General features: G+C 44.9%; 1 protein-coding gene across 1 annotated transcript in view; it reads right to left on the reverse strand.

The window, feature by feature from the left end:
* Positions 1–25,385, reverse strand: part of ptprz1a (protein tyrosine phosphatase receptor type Z1a) — a 70,256-nt gene extending 44,871 nt beyond the window's left edge. The window contains exon 1 of the mRNA XM_039017273.1: positions 25,158–25,385. Within this exon, the coding sequence (XP_038873201.1) occupies positions 25,158–25,218 (61 nt within the window). The 5' untranslated portion in view covers positions 25,219–25,385. The remainder of the gene's footprint in view (positions 1–25,157) is intronic.
* Positions 25,386–25,633: the final 248 nt, after the last annotated feature.

Genomic DNA, 25,633 nt, shown 5'->3' on the forward strand with positions numbered 1-25,633 from the left:
TGTGTTACTAATGGTTTTCTTTGAGACTGTGGTCCCAGCTCTCTTCAGGTCATTGACCAGGTCTTGCCGTGTAGTTCGGGGCTGATCCCTCACCTTCCTCATCATCATTGATGCCCCACGAGGTGAGATCTTGCATGGAGCCCCAGACCGAGGGTGATTGACCGTCATCTTGAACTTCTTCCATTTTCTAATAATTGCGCCAACATTTGTTGCCTTCTCACCAAGCTGTTTGCCTATTGTCCTGTAGCCCATCCCAGCCTTGTGCAGGTCTACAATTTTATCCCTGATGTCCTTACACAGCTCTCTGGTCTTGGCCATTGTGGAGAGGTTGGAGTCTGTTTGATTGAGTGTGTGGACAGGTGTCTTTTATACAGGTAACGAGTTCAAACAGGTGCAGTTAATACAGGTAATGAGTGGAGAACAGGAGGGCTTCTTAAAGAAAAACTAACAGGTCTGTGAGAGCCGGAATTCTTACTGGTTGGTAGGTGATCAAATACTTATGTCATGCAATAAAATGCAAATTAATTACTTAAAAATCATACAATGTGATTTTTTTGCAAAATCGGCAGTGTATCAAATACTTGTTCTCCCCACTGTATGTATGCATGGAGCATAATGTATTTCACTGTTTTATTCACATGTTTTCAAGTACTGCTGACAAATAATGCATTCTGATTCTTGCATAGTGTAACGTTCGTCGTCATTTTTCTCCTCCTCGGATGAGGAGGAGCATGGATCAGACCAACACGCAGCGAGGTATGTGGACATAATGATTTATTAGACAAAAACGACGAAACACGAAATAACACTTTAGAAATACAAAATAACAAAACGAACTAAACAGACCTAAACTTACGAACTTACATGAAACGAAGAACACACGAACAGGAACAGACAAACCGAAACAGTCCCGTGTGGTAACATGTACTGACACGGAAGACAACCACCCACAACAAACAATGTGAAACAACCTACCTTAATATGACTCTCAATCAGAGGAAACGCCAAACACCTGCCTCTAATTGAGAGCCATACCAGGCAACCCATTAACCCAACATAGAAAACACATAACATAGACTACCCACCCAAAACTCACGCCCTGACCAATTAAATACATACCAAACAACAGAAAACAGGTCAGGAACGTGACAGACCCCCCCCCCTCAAGGTGCGAACTCCGGGCGCACCCCTACAACTCAAGGGGAGGGTCTGGGTGGGCATCTGTCCGCGGTGGCGGCTCCGGCGGAGTGGCAGCTCCGGACTGAGTGGCAGCTCCGGACTGAGTGGCAGCTCCGGACTGAGTGGCAGCTCATGACTGGAGGGCAGCTCATGACTGGAGGGCAGCTCATGACTGTAGGGCAGCTCATGACTGAAGGGCAGCTCATGACTGAAGGGCAGCTCATGACTGAAGGGCAGCTCATGACTGTAGGGCAGCTCATGACTGTAGGGCAGCTCATGACTGTAGGGCAGCTCATGACTGTAGGGCAGCTCTGGCAGCTCCTGACTGGCTGGCGGTTCTGGCAGCTCCTGACTGGCTGGCGGCTCTGGCAGCTCCTGACTGGCTGGCGGCTCTGGCAGCTCCTGACTGGCTGGCGGCTCTGGCAGCTCCTGACTGGCTGGCGGCTCTGGCAGCTCCTGACTGGCTGGCGGCTCTGGCAGCTCCTGACTGGCTGGCGGCTCTGGCGGCTCCTGACTGACGGACGGCTCTAGCGGCTCGGGACAGACGGGCGGCTCAGAAGGCGCTGGGCAGACGGATGGCTCAGACGGCGCTGGGCAGACGGATGGCTCAGACGGCGCTGGGCAGACGGATGGCTCAGACGGCGCTGGGCAGACGGATGGCTCAGACGGCGCTGGGCAGACAGATGGCTCAGACGGCGCTGGGCAGACAGATGGCTCAGACGGCGCTGGGCAGACAGATGGCTCAGACGGCGCTGGGCAGACAGATGGCTCAGACGGCGCTGGGCAGACAGATGGCTCAGACGGCGCTGGGCAGACAGATGGCTCAGACGGCGCTGGGCAGACAGATGGCTCAGACGGTGCTGGGCAGACAGATGGCTCAGACGGTGCTGGGCAGACGAGCAGTGCAGGCGGCGTTGGGCAGACAGCCGACTCTGACCTGCTGAGGCGCACAGTAGGCCTGGTGCGTGGTGCCGGAACTGGTGGTACCGGACTGGAGACACGCACCTCAAGGCTAGTGCGGGGAGCAGGAACAGGGCACACTGGACTCTCGATGCGCACTATAGGACTGGTGCGTGGTACCGGAACTGGAGGTACCGGGCTGAGGGCACGCACCTCAGGGCGAGTGCGGGGAGAAGGAACAGGGCGTACAGGGCTCTGGAGACGCACAGGAGGCTTGATGCGTGGTGCCGAAACTGGAGGCACTGAGCTTGAGACACGCACCACAGGGAGAGTGCGTGGAGGAGGAACAGGGCTCTGGAGACGCACTGGAAGCCTGGTGCGTGGTGTAGGCACTGGTGGTACTGAGCTGGGGCGGGAAGGTGGCGCCGGATATACCGGACCGTGTAGGCGTACTGGCTCCCTTGAGCACTGAACCTGCCCAACCTTACCTGGTTGTATGCTCCCCGTCGCCTGACCAGTGCGGGGAGGTGGAATAACCCGCACCGGGCTATGTAGGCGAACCGGGGACACCATGCGTAAGGCTGGTGCCATGTAAGCCGGCCCAAGGAGACGTACTGGTGGCCAGATATGTACTGGTGGCCAGATAGCCGGCTTCATGGCACTTGGCTCAATGCTCAATCTAGCCCTACCAGTGCGGGGAGGTGGAATAACCCGCACCGGGCTATGCACACGTACAGGAGACACCGTGCCCTCTACTGCGTAACACGGTGTCTGCCCATACTCCCGCTCTCCACGGTTAGCCTGGGAAGTGGGCGCAGGTCTCCTACCTGCCCTAGACCCACTACCTCTTAGCCCCCCCCCAAGAAATTTTTGGGTTGTACTTGCGGGCTTTTCGGGCTTCCGTGCTAGACGCGTCCCCTCATAACGCCGGTTCCTCTCTCCGGTTTCCTCCGCTCTCCGAGCTGCCTCCAGCTGTTCCCATGGGCGGCGATTCACTCCAACTTTAGCCCATGGTCCTTTTCCTTCCATGATTTCCTCCCAAGACCAGAAATCCTGCTTCGTGCGCTGTCCGTTAACCCGCTGCTTGATCCGGGTTTGGTGGGTGATTCTGTAACGTTCGTCGTCATTTTCCTCCTCCTCGGATGAGGAGGAGCATGGATCAGACCAACACGCAGCGAGGTATGTGGACATAATGATTTATTAGACAAAAACGACGAAACACGAAATAACACTTTAGAAATACAAAATAACAAAACGAACTAAACAGACCTAAACTTACGAACTTACATGAAACGAAGAACACACGAACAGGAACAGACAAACCGAAACAGTCCCGTGTGGTAACATGTACTGACACGGAAGACAACCACCCACAACAAACAATGTGAAACAACCTACCTTAATATGACTCTCAATCAGAGGAAACGCCAAACACCTGCCTCTAATTGAGAGCCATACCAGGCAACCCATTAACCCAACATAGAAAACACATAACATAGACTACCCACCCAAAACTCACGCCCTGACCAATTAAACACATACCAAACAACAGAAAACAGGTCAGGAACGTGACACATAGATTTTAATGGACACATAGGATGTGGAAAAAATACTTTTTTAAAGATTGTCCTGATTATGATGAGCTAATGCTAAGCTATTTTCCAGCTATATGTGGTGCCATGTTTGCACAATGCATTCTGGTTGTCAGGTAAGCATCTGTCAGACCAAAGATGATAGTTCACTCAACTGACTTATGGTGCATTCAAGACAACTGGGAACTCAGAAAAATATGAGGTCAAATCATGATGTCAGTGATTTTCAGGTCAGAAGGTCGGAGCTCTAGATAGAGGCCCGAGGTCTCGAGTTTAAATTCCGAGTTGGATGACCATTCAAAACAATTTTCCCCAGTCGGAGCTCGTTTTTTTTCAAGTTCCTAGTTGTCTTGAACGCACTGAAGTTGGAAGTCAGAGATTTCCGAGTTTACAGTTGTTTTCAACGCGGAATCAGATTGTAACTATGGTAGGTCAGGGTTGCCAGCTCAGACCCCATTTCCAGGGGTTTTATTATTATTTAGCGTATAAACTTCTTCTGTGTTTGCCCCCCAATTATTGATAAATCTCCCCATCAAAGTAATTGCCCCTGTATCTTATCCCCCCATGATACCTTCCCCGATATCTACCCCCCATGAACGTATACACTGTAACAAGTACGTCGAAGATTTGTAAAATGCTGAAAAGTGGCCAAACTAAGCTCCTATTTTTCAGGCAATGAGCGCAGCCATCTTTGACTTTGACTTTGTTTACGTGCATCTTATAGTGAATGGCATTCTGGGATTAGAGTTTTCACTTGTCAAACATGAACAAACATGGCTGACATCATAAAGAATTTAGCTGCTGTTAGCTTAGCTGACACGTATCTCTTCTCTAAACAATAAAAGGTGAAATTGAGGAATAAAGTTGTGAAGATCTTTTGTTTCCCGGCAGTACAAAACTTTGTTTAGATGCTTTTCAAACAACAATGCTGTTTAGACGCGTTTGTCGCATTATAAGTTCTGTTGTTACTGTTCCAATCACATATTTGTGATGCAACGCTGCAAGTACCAGTCAACAATGATCACAATATGTGAGCATACGCATCAAAGAGTTCAACACTATTATTGCACATAGAGTGAGTCCATGCAAATTATTATGTGACTTGTTAAGCAAATTCTTACTCCTGGACTGATTTAGGCTTGCCATAACAAAGGGGTTGAATACTTATTGAATCATGACATTTCAGCTCTTCATTTTTTATTAATTTATAAAAATGTATAAAAACATAATTACACTTTGGCATTATGGGGTATTGTGTATAGGCCAGCGACACAACATCTCCATTTAATCCATTTTAAATTCAGGCTGTAACCCAACAAAATGTGGAAAAAGACTAGGGGTGTGTCTACATAACTGATGGCACTGTAGGTCTGCAGCACAGAGACCATTAACATAATGCACTCTGGGGGTTGTCTGAGGAATATATCCATGTGTGTTTGTATACTTGTCTCTGGAAAACCATCCATATATGCACGCACGCAAGCACACACACACACACACACACACACACACACACACACACACACACACACACACACACACACACACCTCACCAGCAGACATAATTATCCTTGCATTTCACTGTACCAGTGCTGCAGAATGATTAGGAGGGGATAGTTTATTATTACAATGCCCTATGAGTCCTGTCTGGAAAATGAATTGGAGCCAGATCCCTCAGGGCTACACTGCCAGGCAATTACGGAAGAGTTACTGTCAGAACCAACATGCCTCATTATCATAGCTTGCACAAAGCACCTGCTCACTAAAGCATAGGGAAACAAACCGATTACACCAAACGTTCTTAAAATGTTGCTGAAACCAAGTGATGTCCAAGAACGGTAGACGAGGATGTGCTACATTTCTGAAACATCAATAACGCCAAAGTTTTTCAAAAAGCGTGGGCATGAGGGACCCTCGCAGAGCGACTGAAGTAGCACCAAACGTTTTGGGAACATCACTGTGGATGTGCACGAAAGGTGCTGATCGAAAGCAGGAGGAACTGATTAGAAGAGAGGGTACCGGTTTGACCTTTTCCAAACATGTTCAACCTTTAAACAACATTCCTCCGTAGTTGAGCATTTTGTCTACAAAAGATTGTCATCTGGGGGATGAAAGAAGCTTGTTTTCCTTTATAAAAAACGAATTCACTTACAAATGCATAGGCCCCAAAGTCCATCGGTACTGGTAATGTGCTGGAAGGGTCAATGTAAAAATAATATATCTAAGTCAACACAGTACGGCTCGGGTTGGCACACTAGTGTGAAAAGGGTCTTAAACCATGTCCAAATCTTGACCTGACCTGACTCTGGTTGGAAGAAGATGAGGATGGGGACTCATGCTCTGCTGGGCTGTCTTCATGTTTGCCTGTGATATCATTTCTCTGTCTAATCCTGGATTAAATGGCTTTGACCAAGCAAAAGTCCACTTTTCTCACAATCTTCCCAAAGCAGTATACCAGTAACTCTTCTGGGGAGTTCAAAGAATGCCGCTGCATAGCCTTTGCTATGTGTTGTATACTGAGCTGGTTTAAATAGTCATTAAGGATATCATCCAATAGGTGCAAAGTGATATAGTCCCGCAACTAAATAATCTTTAGGAAACTAGAAGTGATAAATAGCTATTTTTTTCCCTTTTCGCATTCTCTTCATTATTATCTCTATCTTGTGGTCTTCCTCACATTGTTGGACTTCACTGGTCTGTGCCCGTCTAACACTGGGGTCAGCCAAGGGCCATGACCTCTCGTTAAAAGGTCAGGGGTTGGAAGTTCACTCACACGCAACACTTTGTCTTCTTTGGCCTCTTTCCAACACAGGGACATCTCTACAAGGGCGTCCTATCCTCCTCTCCTCTCCCTCGCTAATCCGAGAGATATGATTGCCTACAAGAGTATTTGGCGTCCTATTCTTTCTGTTCAGTGCAGATGAGGGAAGGGTACAAGGAGAGGAAACCTTTAATGATTATTGAGATACATCCTCAGTGTCCCTATCTCCCTTGCCTGACCTTCTGATGTACCATACTGAGACAATACAGAAAGGAATTGTAGCCGGCAATGATGTTTTCTAATCATACTTCTGTGATGCTAATTGGCTAATTCATGTAGGAGACAACTGTAGCTCTCTTACCGCTCATCCTCCTTTCCTCTCTGTTTTGCAAATTACTTTTATTTATATCTCTGCCATGTTCCTTTTCTTCCCTGAAATGTGTTGGACATACAGTAAGTAGGGTCTACAACAGGGCTGTTCAATTATGGTCCTGGTGGGTCAAAAATCGACTGTTTTTTTGTTTCTAACTGTTAGTTAATTGCAATCACCTGGTTTTGCAGCTCTGAATTAGTCCCTTATTAGGAGAAGATGAAAACCAGTAGTGTTTTGGCCCTCCAGGGCTGTTCAATGCTACTGAACTCCTTATGCCCATCTGTCTCTCTCTCTCTCTCAGAGCTCATTCCTCTCCCTCTTGTTCAAACTGTATCTCTTCTCTCTCTCTCTCCATCCATCTCAATCTCTCTCGAAGCGACATACTTCTTCTCCCACTTGATCAGTATCTGCATCTATCTCTCTCAGCCTCAGTCTTTTCCTCTCTGTCCATCTCTTCCTCTGTCCCTCTCTCTCTCTCTATCACTCTCTCTCTGTCTCTCATCTTATCCAGTTTGTCTAGAGACCTAACTTCTCTATTTCACCAGTACAGCAGTCACTCACATGCCAGTGTTCTGTCTATAAAGTGTAAACAATGGCTTTGACATGAAACACCTGTCCATTTCCAGCACCGGTTCATTCAATAGGCTTGATTATATTACAGTGTGTGTGTGTGTGTGTGTGTGTGTGTGTGTGTGTGTGTGTGTGTGTGTGTGTGTGTGTGTGTGTGTGTGTGTGTGTGTGTGTGTGTGTGTGCGTGCGTGCATGCATGTCTGCTTGACTACATATGTGTTTGTGTGTGTTGTACATGTGCACTTGTGTATGTGTTGTGTTTGCATGTGTATGTGTGTGAGGTCAAGGGCACCATGCATATCCCTATTTAGCATCAACAGAGGATTACAACATGGGCTCGTCTTGCTTTGTCTGGTGATCGCCCATGGCCATGACGAATGGCATTACCTTTCCTCTTTAAGGATCAGTGGTGCACCTGTGACTGAAAGGGAACAAAAAGCTTTCCTTAAATTACAATCTAGGCTGCTTAACTCATTGTGGCCCAGTGCCTCCATTTGTGGCGGTTACGAATTGAAAACTACAATTGTCTCGACAGACATTGAGTATCTTTCAAAAATGGATTGTGTGAAACTATCCAAGGATCTAAAAACGCCTTTTGAGAGTGCACATTTGTTTTACACGGCTTGTACAGTGCTACCATCTCAAGAGGTCGTCCCAAGTAACTGAGAGCTACACTCCCAGACAGGTACTTCTTGTCCCATTGTCTTGTCGAGTTGTCTCCTTGATTGCCTGCCCCTGTCTTAATGCCACCCCCCCCCGCCCCCCTCCCGTTTCGGTTTCACTCAATCAACAGAGGTTTTTATTTCACCAAAGGGGTTAGCCTCATAGCCTACGTCCTGACACCAGGTTTCAATTTCCTGTTGTAACGTTGTCTGAATGGAGTTTGGACAAACAAAAACCAGTCTGCATGGCACATCGCTTGTACATGCACAGATCAAACAGCCCATAGATTCAGTTACAGCGCACCGTGTTCATGTGACAGAGGAGGACAGAGGAGGACACAGGAGAGAAGTCCGTCTGCCGTTGTGGCGTGAGACTACAAAGAGCACATCTGCTAAAACAAGCGTAACCACAGTAGAACTGAAATATTCATGCACATACAATATGTACAGCACGAAGGCCATTGGAAAAGGCCACTGGAAAACATTCTATTTAAAAAGGGCAACCATCACATTTGATTTCCCCCCCACGATGGAATCGGGGAGCGGACTGTGGATCTGTCTCTGTCCGTTCAAACGTTCGTCACATGCGATATCTCAGCACTGGGATGATTTTCCAGAAACTTGGGGGTGAATGATGCGTCTAGCCATAGAGATCAGGCTTTTACAAAACTCCACTGATTGGCCTAAGGCGGGAACTATAGTAATTAACTGAAATGTGTTAGTCACAAGCAGTATCTCAATTGGTACAAGGGGGGGGGCGCTGCATCATTCATGGGGGGTGACATGTTTACTGTTGCCTTGTTAATTGCTTGTTTTATTCGAGGGAATAATGTCGGTAAAGAACGAATGTAAATCCCTAAAAAACATTGACTGTCGAAAGCTTTGTTGAACTCCTGCTATAAAACTCTACTACCTCATTATCCTCATCAGAATGTAAAATGCCAGTTGGTAGTAAATCAAGTGGTGCTGGTGGGTTTGATGACTCAGCCATATAGTGTGTGAAACAATGGTGGAAAGAATATGCGGTCTCACTTTACAGTGCTCATAAATTAATGAAGAAGGTTTAAAACACACACAGACAGTCAGGGTGAATGGTGGAGGAGGTAAAACTAATAGTAACGATGGGGCGGACAGATTCATTGTGCATTTCTCTGAACGATAATACTGTTGTCAACTGAACAAAACGGTAATCTCCTACTTTAGGAGTCATTTTCTGAAGAGTTTTTAATCACACCTTTTCCCATTACAATATCCTTTCAGTGATAATTGAATCTGAATTCTGACTGACGCTCAACGTCGAGGACGGGAGTTATGAAGTCCTGCAACTCAAGAGAGGGACTGAATAGTTCCCCCAAAATGCTTGTCCAGTGAGGGGAGATACTTTATTGTAAGACTTCTCCTCAGTATGAGTAATCCTGAGCTTACTATTTAGAGAGAAGGAGAGACACAGAGAGCGAGAGTGAGAGTAAAGAGAGAGAGAGAGAAAAAGAGAGCAAGAGAGTAAAGAGAGAGGGAGAGAGAGAGAGAAAAAGAGAGGGAGAGAGTAAAGAGAGAGGGAGAGAGAGAGAGAGAAAAAGAGAGGGAGAGAGTAAAGAGAGAGGGAGAGAGACAGTAAAGAGAGAGAGAGAAAAAGAGAGCGAGATAGGAAAGAGAGAGAGCCAGTAAAGAGAGAGAAAAAGAGAGCGAGAGAGTAAAGAGAGAGGGAGAGAGAAAGATAGGCCATGACCACATCTGTGTGTTTCTCCAACAGAGAGTGGCCAGCCAGCCTTGTGTGTGTATGTAGCCTATAGAAGGCTGTGGGTCTGTGAAGCATCCATCATGCTGCTGCATGGTGAATAAGAGGATTAACCAGACCCTGGGAGACACTGGCTAGCCCATAGAGCAGGAGCACAGAATTCTACCTTAGCCAGAAAGGTTGAGTAAGGCAGCCCATGGCAATGGGGACCTCTTGAACCCCAACAAATGTTTGGTTCCTCTCCAGAGGTCACTGAGAAAGTTACAGCAGAAGACCCTGTTTGATATAAAGACGTGTCATGCTAAGTGTGGCTGTCTTCCGTTATAAACCAACAGACAGGCAAAGGAAGTTGTCAAAGTGGTCACGGGTAAACAGACAACCGGCTTCTATTACTACACCCCCTCACACACTCTGCATTCACACAGAACCTGTGCCAATCATTTCATTGACAATAGCCAATGTCATATCTCAGTTCCCAGGTTGCATCGAGACAGTAGGGTAGAGGTGCAAATCCTCCATGGAGTGATGCCACCAAACACACAAAGGCAGCCTGTCATTTATTCAATAGGGATTACCATACACATATAAACTAGCAAGTTCTACAATGCATAATTTTGCTTGGGTGGGAAAGCATGACTGATGGTCTTTGGGGATTCCTGTTTGATGGTGTATATATATATATATATATATATGTGTGTTTTGTGTGGTGTGAGTCCAGCTGCTGATCTGAGATCTGCAACATGCCACACATTAGCCCAGGGCTGTCTGCTCTCTAATCTAATAATATGGCAGCACAGCTGGAGCATTAGGGAAAGGGGATACCAATTCAGTAGCACAACTGAATGCATTCAACCAAAATATGTATTCCCCATTTAACCCCACCCCTCTGAATCAGTGAAGTGCGGAAGGGGGTGGGCTGCCTTAATCGATGTCCACGTCATTGGCTCACACGCTTCAACAGCGGAGGTGGCAATAACACTAAATGCATCATCAATTATCCTGAGGGCCATCATCGTTTTTTTTTGTTATTGGTCAGGGCCCCTGACCAAAGCGCATGGTCGGTAATCCGGCCATGGCTCCACACAAGGACACAAAAACATCACTTAACACATGGAATTTGCACACAAGGAAGAAGTACATGGACACTGGTTCAAACCAACAAAGGGAGCTGTAATAGAATAGTTTAAACTTCCTTGTTGGATGTTGAATACTTCAAATAAACCATTTCCCGGCACATCAGGACTGAGTTGATGATAAACATCTGTAACTCAAAAGATAATATTTGACTACGGGCCGGGTTAAATCAAACCTGCCTTAGCAATGTTTATGCAGTATCATTATTTACATAACTAGACCTACTGCCCACACACTGATCTCAAAGATCCTACCTGTGAGAGGAGTCAACGTTGTAGTTTATAGTGTCCAAGCACATCATGCAGCTTTAGTGACTACGCAGAGAAAAGGTTTCTGTCTAAACGCAGAGAAAAAAAAAAAAAAGGTTTCTGTCTAAAATCAGGGTTCTCCAATCCTGGTCCTGGAGAGAAAGTCCAGGCTTTCATTCCAGCCCTTCAGTAAAACACAACAGACCGAAGGCCCTGAACAGTTGATTATTTGATTACTGTGTTAGTAATGGGCTGGGGGAAAAGCATGCACACACCCAGCATTTCTCCAGGACTGGAGTTGGAGGATCCTGGTTTAATTGTGGATTGAACTGATTTGATCCTTGTGTACACATGGCTGTACAGTGCGGGCTCTTGTCCAGACTGTGGAAGATTCTAGAATGATTCCACATTCTGTAGAGTAAAAGCTCATGTCACTGTGAGATGGGTCAATTGGCATTGTGGGACCGTGTGGGAATAGGCTGTATGACAGGCATCCTGCTGGTTCTGGCACACTCTCATTGTGCCTTGTTTAAGTGACTCTGGAGAGTGTCTGTCGATGCCCGGGTGGCATGACGACGTGCCACAGTGTGTGCCCGACGGGAGGAATGTGAAATGAGTTGGAGTGTAAGTGTGTGGTCACACTTTTCGTTGCATTCTGATCTCTCCGGCCTGTATTCTCCAACACCAGGTCCCCTGTACTGGGGTGATAAGACTGAGTGGCCCAAAGTGTGTGTTTGTGTGTGTGTGTGTGTGTGTGTGTGTGTGTGTGTGTGTGTGTGTGTGTGTGTGTGTGTGTGTGTGTGTGTGTGTGTGTGTGTGTGTGTGTGTGTGTGTGTGTGCTAAGTGCGTAGGGCTGGGAATTGTCAGGGACGTCACGATACAATATTATCACGATAGTCAGGTGCCGATACGATACGTATTGCGATTCTCACGATTCTAGATGTACTGCGATTCGATACTGTGATTTTATTGCGATTCGATGTTCCAAACATATTGCTCACCATGTCTGCTGCAGAAGGATACGAGAGACCCAGGAGAAAACCAGTTTGGATCAGTCATGGAAATAAAAGTGAGGAAAACAAATTGTCTCCCTATTAAAAAAATACTGGAGTTTTGGAGCAGGTACAGCCAACTAGCGCAAAAATAACGTTGCGATATTGTCAAAATGATACGATATATTGTCAAAAATAATATCCCAATACGTACCTTTATCAATAATTTCCCCATCACTATACATGCGTACAATTAGGAGTATGTGTGCATGTGATAAAGAACAGATGAGGGAAAGAAATATAGTATCTCTGTGTGTGCATGCACTAGTGCGAGCGTCCGTGCACGCGTACGCTCCTTCCTGTACATAAGGCCCATCCAGAGAGTCTGTCTGATTGTGGACTCTGTCTAATGGCTCCAGCCGTTTAAGGTTTCCATCGTTATCCTCCCTGGACTCGGGCCAAACACACAGTGCAGGGATGTTTGTTTATCCAGCGTTTCTAATGTGTCATCCTAATGTTCCCCTGTAGAACTGAACTGCAATAGGATAAGGAAGGCCTGGTCCAGTAGCCAGCCATGTTCTGAGCAGCTGATCTAGCTCTTGAGGTCATCTGGCCAGAACAAATCAGCATGCAGGATACGTGGGGCAAAACTCCCTGGAAAACAAGTGGACCTCATTATGACCTACAGGCACAGTGACTTCCCCCGGTCTCCCACACATTGCCATGGCCACAGATTCAGCCTGTTTCCTCTCACTGCCTGTCTTGGTTAGGATGTACTGTTATCATTTCATACCACAGAGAAATCACGATCTTGCAATCTGCATCTCTGTCTCTCTATCACCTCTGTCTCGATCACTCTCTGGGTGGTGTGAGAAAAATGATTGTGTTGTGTCTTTCAGACAGTCTACCTGAAAGTCTCTTTCTTTTTCTCCCGCTTTGACATTAGTTCCTCGCCCAAACGTCTCTAGAGCGGGACAGCGAATGTTTTAAACAAGATACCACTTAGCCCGGCTTGTTTAGAGGAAAAGAGAGAGATTTACTGGAATCAAAAGGGGAGAGTTCCATCATAATGATCTCAGAGGACTTATTTATTTAAAAAAATAATAACTTTGGGTAAAACGCAATAGCATACATTGAAGTGTGGGAGCATCTACAGAAAAGACCATTAAGAATTATATACAGGCTGTGATTTATGGGCAAAGAGCCATTTGAAAGCATTTTAAAATGTATTTGCTATGGCTACATGACATCAGTGTATTTGGCAAATTGCTCCTTCAGGAAGAACGGTGTGCATTCGGTCTCCATATGGTACTCTGCCAATAATGAAAGTTTTCACACCCACCGTTCTCTGATTGTTTCCTGTCCCCTCACCTTGAAGCTCTCACCAATTAGAGCTACCAGCTTTCATGTTCCTGTCCGGTCAACTTGATTAGATGTCTGTCACGTCAATAAAAATGAAGGGAACATGAGTAATGACAGCTTCTAGGCTAATTTGTCATCATTCTTATTAAAAAGGTTGAGATCATGCTTGTTTGGAGGCACAGAGGGCGGTTACACAGTCTTCTTGATTATTTACACTGTCCCATTCATTGATGGTATCACAATACGAGGCGAGTGCTGAACATGATAGTCTGTTGTCTGGCTTGGAAGATCAAGTCTGTGTGTGTGTTTGATGAAATGCAGGATAGATGCCAGCCCTTACATAACCATTCTATCCTGAATCCAGTCATCAATCAGGTACTCTCTCTGTCCTCACGGATCGGAATAGCAGAAGATAGAAGACTGGACCCCTGTCATTATTCACCAAGTAACACGCCTGTGACGAAGACTTAAATAGGAGTCGAAAGCTAAGCATACAGCTAAGTAAATTAGTGAGGGGGGGACGTTATTGATGTTCAATGAAATTAAATATGCTTCACCAACACACATAAACACATGCACGCACGCACGCACGAACGCACGCACGCACGCACACACACACACACACACACACACACACACACACACACACACACACACAATTGCCTCTATAAAATGCAGTTGACAAGACAGAAACTGTCTTCCCAATTCCACCGGGACCAATGGCAGAGATAAAAAGTTGATGAGGCTGTCCTATTCCACAGAAGAGATGCTTTCGGCAACTGTGGCAAGTCGTTTTAACCAGGTTTCCAAATGCATAAAGGATTCGTTTTGATCATGGAGCCTGGTGAGGCTATTTTGGCATGGGCTCGTCTAGACATTGATCTAATCTAATTGGTCACATGGAGCCTGACCAAAAACAGAAATAGAAGAGCAACTAAACCACATCTGAGCCGGATGGGTGCAATTTCTGCCAACATTTTCTCCACATTGTCCCGGGGGTGTGGGTGGCTTGGAGGGGGTGTGAATGGTTGTAGGAGGACTCCGCTGCTTGCTTTCATGGTATTTCTGATAAGCTGATTGGATTTCTTTATGGTAGGGAAGGAGAAAAATATTTTATGGGTAAGTTCAAGGAAGCACCTAATCATAGGATGAATTGTGATTGCTAAAACTATGATGCAATTATGACAATATAAATGCTCTCAAAGACATACCAGAAATAGAAGTTCAAATAAATGCTCTCACTAAGAGCAATGAATGTCTCCTCCTCTGAGTATTGTTATTGTAATCAGTGACAATGGAAGATACTGACAACTGACACAAAGGCTTTGAAGGGAAATTACAGACTCCCATTGAGTTCCCTGCCTTCCCCTGAACATGCTGGACACAAGAGGTTGCACAGCCGGACGCAGTCAGCCTCATCCGAGCGTGACTGTGCTCTACTTCCCAGAAACACCTTTTCTCCTTGTACCCTGATGGTGGAAACATGGACCGACACAGATGACCAACAGACCAGAGAGGATATCGCAGGGCTACAACATGCTGCTTGCTCCAAGCTCTGGGCCAACTCATTCCCTTTAATCTCTCTGAACACTCTCTCTGGCCTCCAACACAACCATATTTCTCAGTAGTGAGTGATCCTTTAGTCTTCGTGCAACATCCGTCTTTATGAGCAAGTAGCATTTTATTTTTAAGTCATAAAGCTCAAGGATTCTTGTATTGGAACATCTCTAAGGAACAAAAGTCCTCCCACATTTTTCATTGTTAGCGGGGTCACATAAAGAAGATGACACAATATTATAAACCACCAACCTGAAGGAGCTCAGTAGGAACCACTAAGCATGGCTTAGGGGTTAGTCTACGCACTAATTGCTTTTCATGTAGATTAATCCACTGTGGCTGTCCCTTGACCATCCACAGTCAGTGCTTGACAAGGACTGAAATAGGTGCCGGTACTCATTTTGGGTGCTGGTACTGTTTATATTTAGATGCAGGAGCTCCACAATACTTTTGAGCTAAAGAGGAACAGGAGCTCAAGCAGTAGAACATTTGAGGTGCCAGTACTCAGCTCGAACAAGCTCCTGCCCAAGACTAGCACTGCCTACAGTTACAAATATAGTTACAACAACTCTAATCAGAATATGAAGTAGCAGGCCAACCTGTTGGCTCTTAGTCGTTGTAGCCTATCCTTCTCCTGTAACTTTTAATTCCATCATTTTAATTCCATCTTCCATTGATTAGATATCTCCTAACTTTTGCACAGTAGCCTATTGCCGCTTTGATGACTTATGATTGGCCAACAACAACAACACGCTACACTTGCCACGCGCAACGGTCGTGAAAAGCAAGAGCAGCAGCATAAATTCAAAAAATGTCTCTCGGATCAGTACGGGTCCTTCCGGACTAGTCAGTTATAATTACACATACCCGAAACCAGTGACAATCATATCAGATCTGACCTAGACCGGTGAAAGTACCCACTCGGGTCCCGGATCGGGTCTCAGGCATTCGGGTACAGGTGGATCTGTGAAGACCTCTAGTGCAGACAACCAACTTTTTGTCTCTGATAGTCTCTTCTTTTCTGGTGTGATTTATTAGTAAGCTTTCTGAGGTTCCACTGATGACCTACTTTTGAGTGGTATCATTCATCACCAATACATTTCTGTCACAGAGGATGAAAATTCTACTTCAATGGGCATGACATGTCTGTCATTAACCTCCTTCGATACGAGGCAGCAACACAGATTGGCCTCTCCAGATGTACCCGGACATGGTTCCGGACCCCTGACGGGAGCATTAGTATTGGCCACCCGCTGCCATGTGTCCACCACCAGCTGGGACCAGCTGCCACCCTCCACCAAAGACCTGGCTAGTCTGCCAATCAGGACATTTGGGAATCATGGTGGGGTACAGAATAGGATACAGTTGAAGTCGGAAGTTTACATACACCTTAGCCAAATACATTTAAACTCAGTTTTTCACAATTCCTGACATTTAATCCTAGTAAAAATTCACTGTCCTAGGTCAGTTAAGATCACCACTTCGTTTAAAAAATGTGAAATGTCAGAATAATAGTAGAGAGAATTATTTATTTCAGCTTTTATTTCTTTCATCACATTCCCAGTGGGTCAGAAGTTTACATACACTCAATTAGTATTCGGTAGCATTGCCTGTAAATTGTTTAACTTGGGTCAAACATTTCGAGTAGCCTTCCACAAGCTTCCCGCAATAGGTTGGGTGAATTTTGGCCCATTCCTCCTGACAGAGCTGGTGTAACTGAGTCAGGTTTGTAGGCCTCCTTGCTCGCACACGCTTTCTCAGTTCTGACCACACATTTTCTATTGGATTGAGGTCAGGGCTTTGTGATGGCCACTCCAATACCTTGACTTTGTTGTCCTTAAGCCATTTTGCCACAACTTTGGAAGTATGCTTGGGGTCATTGTCCATTTGGAAGACCCATTTGCGACCAAGCTTTAACTTCCTGACTGATGTCTTGAGATGTTGCTTCAAAATATCCACATAATTTTCCTGTCTCATGATGCCATCTATTTTGTGAAGTACACCAGTCCCTCCTGCAGCAAAGCACCCCCACAACACGATGCTGCCACGCCCGTGCCTCACGGTTGGGATGGTGATCTTTGACTTGCAAGCCTCCTCCTTTTCCCTCCAAACATAACAATGATCATTATGGCCAAACAGTTCTGTTCTTGTTTCATCAGACCAGAGGACATATCTCCAAAAAGTATGATCTTTGTCTACATGTGCAGTTGCAAACCGTAGTCTGGTATTTTTATGGCGGTTTTGGAGCAGTGGCTTCTTCCTTGCTGAGCGGCCTTTCAGGTTATGTCGATATAGGACTCGATTTACTGTGGATATAGATACTTTTGTACCTGTTTCCTCCAGCATCTTCACAAGGTCCTTTGCTGTTGTTCTGGGAATGATTTGCACTTTTCGCACCAAAGTACGTTCATCTCTCAGAGACAGAACAAGTCTCCTTCCTGAGCGGTATGATGGCTGCGTGGTCCCAATGTGTTTATACTTGCATACTATTGTTTGTACAGATGAACGTGGTACCTTCAGGCGTTTGGAAATTGCTCCCAAGGATGAACCAGACTTGTGGAGGTCTACAATTTTTTTCTTGGCTGATTTCTTTTGATTTCCCCATGATTTCAAGCAAAGAGGCACTGAGTTTGAAGGTAGGCCTTGAAATACATCCACAGGTACACCTCCAATTGACTCAAATGTTGTCAATTAGCCTATCAGAAGCTTCTAAAGCCATGACATAATTTTCTGGAATTTTCCAAGCTGTTTAAAGGCACAGTCATCTTAGTTTATGTAAACTTCTGACCCACTGGAATTGTGATACAGTGAATTATAAGTGAAATAATCTGTCTGTAAACAATTGTTGGAAACATTACTTGTGTTATGCACAAAGTAGATGTCCTAACCGACTTGCCAAAACCATAGTTTGTTAACAAGAATTTTGTGGAGTGGTTGAAAAACCAGTTTTAATGATTCCAACCTAAGTTTATGTAAACTTTTGACTTCAACTGTATTTGTAATAATGACAATTACAACAACACTGAATTAACACTTTTATTTTAACTTAATATAATACATAAATAAAATCAATTAAGCCTCAAATAAATAATGAAACATGTTCAATTTGGTTTAAATAATGCAAAAACACTGTGTTGGAGAAGAAAGGAAAAGTGCAATATGTGCCATGTAAAAAAGCTCATGTTTAAGTTCCTTGCTCAGAACATGAGAACATATGAAAGCTGGTGGTTTCTTTTAACATGAGTCTTCAATATTCCCAGTTAAGACGTTTTAGGTTGTAGTTATTATAGGAATTATAGGACTATTTCTCTCTAAACCATTTGTATTTCATATACCTTTGACTATTGGATGGTCTTATAGGCACTTTATTATTGCCAGCCTAATCTCGGGAGTCGATAGGCTTGAAGTCATAGACAGCGCTGTGCTTCAAGCATTGCGAAGAGCTGCTGGCAAACGCAGGAAAGTACTGTTTGAATGAATGCTTACGAGCCTGCTGCTGCCTACCACCGCTCAGTCAGACTGCTCTATCAAATATAAAATCATAGACTTAATTATAATATAATAAACACACAGAAATACAAGCCTTCGGTCATTAATATGGTCAAATCCGGAAACTATCATTTCGAAAACAAAATGTTTATTCTTTCAGTGAAATACAGATGTCAAGGCTGTGGGTAACTGGTGAAAGGAGTCAGGCGCAGGAGAGCTGAGATGTGTGGACAAGGTATTTAATACAAGATAACACCAGTATAAACACAATACTATATAAACAAAATACCGGTACCATGAAAATAAACAGGCATAATAACAAAACCCGGCAACAATATGCCAGCCATCAGATACAGCCTTCACAAGAAAACAAACACGCACACAAACATGGGGGAAACCAGAGGGTTAAATAATGAACATGTAATGAGGGAATTGAAACCAGGTGTGTAGAAAACAAAGACAAAACAAATGGAAAATGAAAAGTGGATCGGTGATGGCTAGAAGGCCGGTGACGTCGACCGCCGAACACCGCTCGAACAAGGAGAGTCCGGCGGAAGTCGTGACAACGGAACTGTTCCGTATTTTATCGAACGGGTGGCAACCCTAAGTCTAAATATTGCTGTTACATTGCACAACCTTCAATGTTATGTCATAATTATGTAAAATTCTAGCAAATTAATTACGGTTTTTGTTAGGAAGAAATGGTCTTCACACAGTTCGCAACGAGCCAGGCGGCCCAAACTGCTGCATATACCCTGACTCTGCTTGCACTGAACGCAAGAGAAGTGACACAATTTCCCTAGTGAATATTGCCTGCTAACATGAATTTCTATTGAACTAAATATGCAGGTTTAAAAATATATACTTGTGTATTGATTTTAAGAAAGGCATTGATGTTAATGGTTAGGTACATTGGTGCAACGATGGTGTTTTTTTTCGCGAATGCGCTTTTGTTAAATCATCACCCGTTTGGCAAAGTAGGCTGTGATTCGATGATGAATTAACAGGCACCGCATTGATTATATGCAACGCAGGACAAGCTAGTTAAACTAGTAATATCATCAACCATATGTAGTTAACTAGTGATTATGTTAAGATTGATTGTTTTTTTATAAGATAAGTTTAATGCTAGCTAGCAACTTACCTTGGCTCCTTGCTGCACTCGCGTAACAGGTGGTCAGCCTGCCACGCAGTCTCCTTGTGGATTGCAATGTGATCGGCCATTATCGGCGTCCAAAAATGCCGATTACCGATTGTTATGAAAACTTGGAATCGGCCCTAATTAATCGGTCATGCCGATTAATCGGTCGACCTCTACATGAAAACGTATACTTTTTTGTGTGGTATTAGCTTAAGCAGACTGTGTTTGTCTATTGTTGAGACTTAGATGAAGATCAGATCAAATTTGATGACCAATTTATGCAGAAGTCCAGGTAATTCCAAAGGGTCCACATACTTTTCCTTGCCACTGTAGAGGGGGTAATCAACAAAGTAATGGAGTCCAGGTGAGTCCAATATTGCGCAGCTGCGTATAATGATGGTGACAGGTGTGCGTAATGAAGGGCAGCCTGGCACCCTCGAGTGCCAGAGAGGGGGTGCGGTAGCAGGCGTGACAGTAACCCCCCTCTTCTAGGGGCGCCACCTGGCATCCCACCTGGGCGAGCCTAACGGGCCGGCCGAGGCATGGGCGCTGGACATGCTGGCTGAGTCATAGAAGCCCAAAGAACCGGCTGAGGCGTGGGATCCTGGCGAGCCGGCTGAGGCGTGGGACCCTGACGATCCGGCTGAGGCGTGAAAGCCTGACGAACCGGCTGAAGCATGGGAGCCTGATGGGCCGGCTGAAGCATGACGTGGGGTGGGCGCCTGCCAAGCCAACCGAGGCAAGAAGATCTCTCGAGCCAGCTAAGGCATGGAAGCCCGACGAGCTAGCTGAGGCACCCCCAGTTCCATCGGACCCAACATCACCAACCAAAACAAAAAACAAAAACTCCCTGATGCTTCCTTTAGTGGTGTCAGCATTCTGTGAGGATCGACGCTGGAGACGAGAAGCAAGTACAGGGAGTGAACATTTAATAAACAACGGACATTAAACAGAACAGGAACAGCGTCTGGACAGGGGAAAAATAACGACATCAATGCTGACACAGAGAACAAACTGAAGAGAAGACAGATATAGAAGGGGCAATCAACAAAGTAATGGAGTCCAGGTGAGTCCAATATTGCGCAGCTGTGCGTAATGATGGTGACAGGTGTGCGTAATGAAGGGCAGACTGGCACTCAGCCTGGCCCTCGAGCGCCAGGGAGGGGGAGCGGGAGCAGACGTGATAGTAAAAGCACTTTGTGACATTTGCTGATGTAAAAAGGGCTTTATAAATACATTTGATTTGATTTCCAAATGGGCAGGTAGAGGTGAAAACTCTGTATTTGCAGCCACGGCCTACAAAGAAATACAGTCAAAAACTTGACCAACTTGAAGCTTGGCTTGAGTAAAATATCTGCCCGTACAGCCTTAGGCTTAGCACTGCCAAAAGATTCTTAAGTTGTTCAAAGTCCCAGTTATTGTTATTTGCGTAACTACACAGGCATGTCATGCTACACACATTTTGAATTGTTGTCAGTGCCTACTGCATTTTATGTCAAGTTCAATTTTGTTGCAAAATGTTACCCCTGTAAGCAATTACATTTAATTTGTACTTTACTGATATTTAATATACATGAAAAGAGCATGGGCCCTTTGGGAAGTGTTATGTGCAGTCATGTCCCAACACATTTACAAATTCCATTACTTGTGTCCCATTGAGAATTAGAACTAAAAGGAAGACTAAAAAAGAAAAGGGGGTATACACCCCCAATCCCCCCGAGCAAAATACACCTTGACCAACAGTGTTGTTCACACAAGCTAGCTGGCCTTTATCTTAGTCACTTGGGGATTTGCATTCAGTGTCAGGACAACAGCCATCGATATACAGGACAGTTAAGAGACCACACACTAACAGGCAGCTGAAGAGAAGAAGAGGGGGAGAAATCAATGGCTCTCTACCAGCCACTCTACGGGGCTCCTCTTGTTCTCCCCAATGGCCCCGGTGTGAGAAGCCCTCTTTCAGTTGCAAGACGGGCCACCCGGATCTGCCCTGTCATCCATTAAGCAGCCAGTGGTGGGCATCGAGGACCCGGCTGGCAGAACGCCAGGAAGACACCAGCAGAACCTGGTTGTTTGTGAGACAAACGAGGAGAAGGAGAATAGGTAGCGGGTAGAGATGGTGGGAGGGAGACAAGAAGAGGACGAACAGGGGGTGAGATTGGGGGAGTGAGAGGAGAATGAGACAGGAAGGAAAAAATGATGAGAGGAGGAGAAATTAGAAAAGAAGAGAGAAAATTACAGATTGACGATGATGAGGGAGAGAAAAGGTTTAACAAATATATGGGACAAAAAGGAGAACAGAAGAATGCATGTGAAAGTGTGAAATAAAGACAGTGAGAGTGAGCATGAAAAGGGGAAAAGGTCTGGAACAAAACTAATGACATTACAAGTGTGGTTGAAGCCTCAACTTCATCGCTCTCCTAGCTTGGGGGCACCGCTGAGGTGTCAAGAAGGGGGAGCCTGGGAGCCAGAGCGTCGGAGCATTGCCATGACACTCCTGTGACGGTCGCAACACGCTGCGCTCTCACACATCCCCTCCAGTCTCGCAGCGTGAGAGCCTCCTGCTCCAGCGCCACCACTGCCTCTGGGACAAATTGGTGCTCGATCTAGCGTCACGCTTACAATGGTCCCCCCTTGCTGTGTCGCTGCGCACCGCTGAACACCATCGAAAACCGTCGCCCTCTGCCAGCTTCTCCCCCACCCACCCACACAAAACAAATCTCTCTTCTGACAGCATAATTCACGGGGAAGGCCTTGGGAAGATGGAGGATATGGAGGAGAACCAGTGTCCTGGGCTCCGCTATGGAAGCTTGGCTGGTCTGTACCACCACGTAACCATAGTCCTTTTCAGCCATGGCCGGGGAGAGAGAGAGGGGCAACTCAGAGGATTCAGTGTGGCCCCTGTGCAAACTTGGAGTGAATGCCGTTGAGCCTAATACCAACTAATCTGGTCATCAAATACCCCTCCTGCCGCCGATTGTAAATCTGCTCTGCTTTTTACCAGCAACCCTGCTTGGATGGCTAAGAGGACCAGTGTGCCAAGCTGCTCTGGGTAGGGTGTCCCGCAGCTTCCTCAGAGAAAGAGGGAGAGAAAGAAGAATGGGAGAAGGTAGGAGAGGAAATGAGAAGAACGAGTAGAGAGGGGGCAGAAAGAACAAGGGAGAGGTGGCATGGAGAAAAAGCTTTTCGTCTTTGCATCAAAGGAGCTGAGAAGCTGAGTTTCAATTACTGTTGGTAATAAGTGTTTTGCACAGTTAACAACAGCCATACTCAGACTAAAGTAGACAATGTTTGACTCACACACAGTCATTTCAGATTACGCATATTCACTCTATGCAACTAAACTATTGAGCTGTGTACTCTGCAAGTGTAGTTTATTGTGTTCCTCAGTGTGATAACAGCTGCATGGGCAACATGAAGTTATGAACTGGCACACTTTCCTCATTATACCAGTAGGCCACATCTGAAACTGGATTAAGCATTGGACCAACAGCTTGTGACACACCCCTCTAAGGTGGACTTCCAAGAGGCATGAGCAAAGGGGTATGGAATCTGGAAGCACACCAACCAACCATCCACCTGAATGACTGAGTGACAAACTATGACTGCCATCTGTCACGAGTCACGACCACCCTGCTCCAAAACAACAGGCACAGAGACTTCCTCATCCGAGAGAGAGCGGGGCACTGTGGACGATGCCCAGTGTAAATGCCCCATCTATAGCCCACCACATTGGGAAGACAGATGGTGCAGAGTCTGCGTTGAATTCATTCACTTTGTGTCTTTTTTCTGCCATCAATCCCTATGCTGCCTTCCCAACAAATGACCGCTTCCTTTGTGCTCCACGTTTCATCAAAGCGTCATTTAAAGCACTCTACTGAAAGGGGCAAAAAGAAGGGAGAAGAGGAGGGGAGTGGTGGCGGTGGGGTGCATGTGGTAAAGCATTCAGCATGTACCAACACATTTGATATCCCAGTTCACAAGGCCTGTCACAAAAGGCTTTTAGCTCTTAAGCAAACTAGCTTTAGCAAGCTTTTTTCAAGTCTTTGTCTAATGCCTCACCCAAAAGATTAAACCAAGCATATCAGTCTCCTCCTTGACACTTTTGCACTGTACGTGTGTGCCATATTGATGCTGAACGGCTAAGACCAACTGGGCGAATTAAGAAAACACTCCTTTCACTCAGTTCTGTGGGGATATGTAAATTATCAGTTTATTCAAATATTTGCCTGTATTGTCCTGTAACCAATGGTGGCTGTAACAGCAACCCCATTTATAGACCTATTTGAATTTGGTCAAAATGACAAGATAACTATCAAAATATGTGCAATTAAACGTACTTATAACACATCAATAGCACATTATTTATAGGCTACCTACAGTACCATAGGCTTCAAATAAAGTGTAACCAAAGGCTATCTGTTTGAATTTTTCAGGATAGCCTTAGTTGAATGTCAGGAGAGAAATACAGCTGTGGAATGTAACCTAAAATATTAGCCCTAAAAGGTGGTTAATGGCTCTGCTTGGCTTTGCTGGGGTAGCAGTAGCACTAGTTTTCAGGCAGCTTGAGACTGCCATACCATTCATTTCAGTAGCACCTATCGACCCATCACTACTAGCCCCCCTTTCCAAAAAAAATGCGTTTTACTTACTAATAACATAGTTCGACAACCGTGGCGAAACCACCCTTTTCATGCTTCACAGCTCCACTAACGTTATATTTAAAAGACCAAATAAATACGAGACACCCGATTAATGGGAATGCGCATTCTGATAGGATTCTTTACACTTGGCCCCTTCATACACAACATAGAAACAATGTTGAATGTTTAACTTTCTTTGCGTAGCTACCCCAAAGTGATAGTCTTTAGATGTTCCTCTGTGCTCTTCTCACAATAGTCTGTGTCCTACGGTTGCACAACAAATATCGCTAACACCAATGATATATAAACACACGACTGTCTTTTAATAAGGCTTACAATACGTTGTGTATTTTCGAATTTAGTCAGGCTCATTATGAGATGATAATAAGACATTATAAAGGGGTAATGCATGATTATGACAAGTCTTACATTGCATTATAACCACACTTCAACATGATGTTTAATAACATAGAGCCTACTTCTCCAAAGACTCACAACGCTTGTGCATAATCATTCGAAGATAATTGAAATAGACCGAAAGACGATTATTATCTTCAGATTTCTAAATCAAATCAGCAAAAGAATCCATGAAACATAAAATTGAGGTGTCCAAAGTAGGCTAGTGAAGCGAACCGAGTTCATTTGAACCTGAACTTCACGCGCATTGCATTCTCGGAGAGAAACAGGTAGGCTACCTTCACAGAAACAACAGTAACCATCAAGTGATAAAAAATATAAAAAAAGCTTTAAGAAAATTATAATGATATAATATAATAATAATTAATAATGAGAAAAACTAAATTAAATTCAAGTTCTTACCTAATTGACAGACGATCAAGAGCTGAGCGAGCAATAAGCCTCTTGAAACAGCCGTTTCCATATTTCACCAACCTCACAAATCTCGATGAAGACAATAAAAAATCTAATGTATGCTTCTTGGGAAAGATAGTCCCGTGACGGTTTCACATTTGTTTCATGCTGGGAGTTGTTGTGTTGTTCGGTCCCCGTTTATCCTCACTCCTTTCTTTTCGGTATCTCCGGTGAGGCTGTTCGTATGCTACTCGGAGATTAACCGTGAGCGAGAGGAGGGAAAGTGTATGAGAAGCGTGCGCCTCCCACAGACCATAATGCAAGAGCTCTATTTAACGGAGTTGATATTACTTTTTTTTAAGGAAATAGCCTGCATTCATTGATTTATTGATTTCAGTAATTCATTACAAAAAGTGATAATTCCATGTAACTCAGTTGCAACAGTCGTTTTGTACCTTTATTATGAATATGTGTTTTTTTCAAAC

Source organism: Salvelinus namaycush, chromosome 21, assembly GCF_016432855.1.
Source record: "Salvelinus namaycush isolate Seneca chromosome 21, SaNama_1.0, whole genome shotgun sequence".
NCBI lineage: Eukaryota > Metazoa > Chordata > Actinopteri > Salmoniformes > Salmonidae > Salvelinus > Salvelinus namaycush.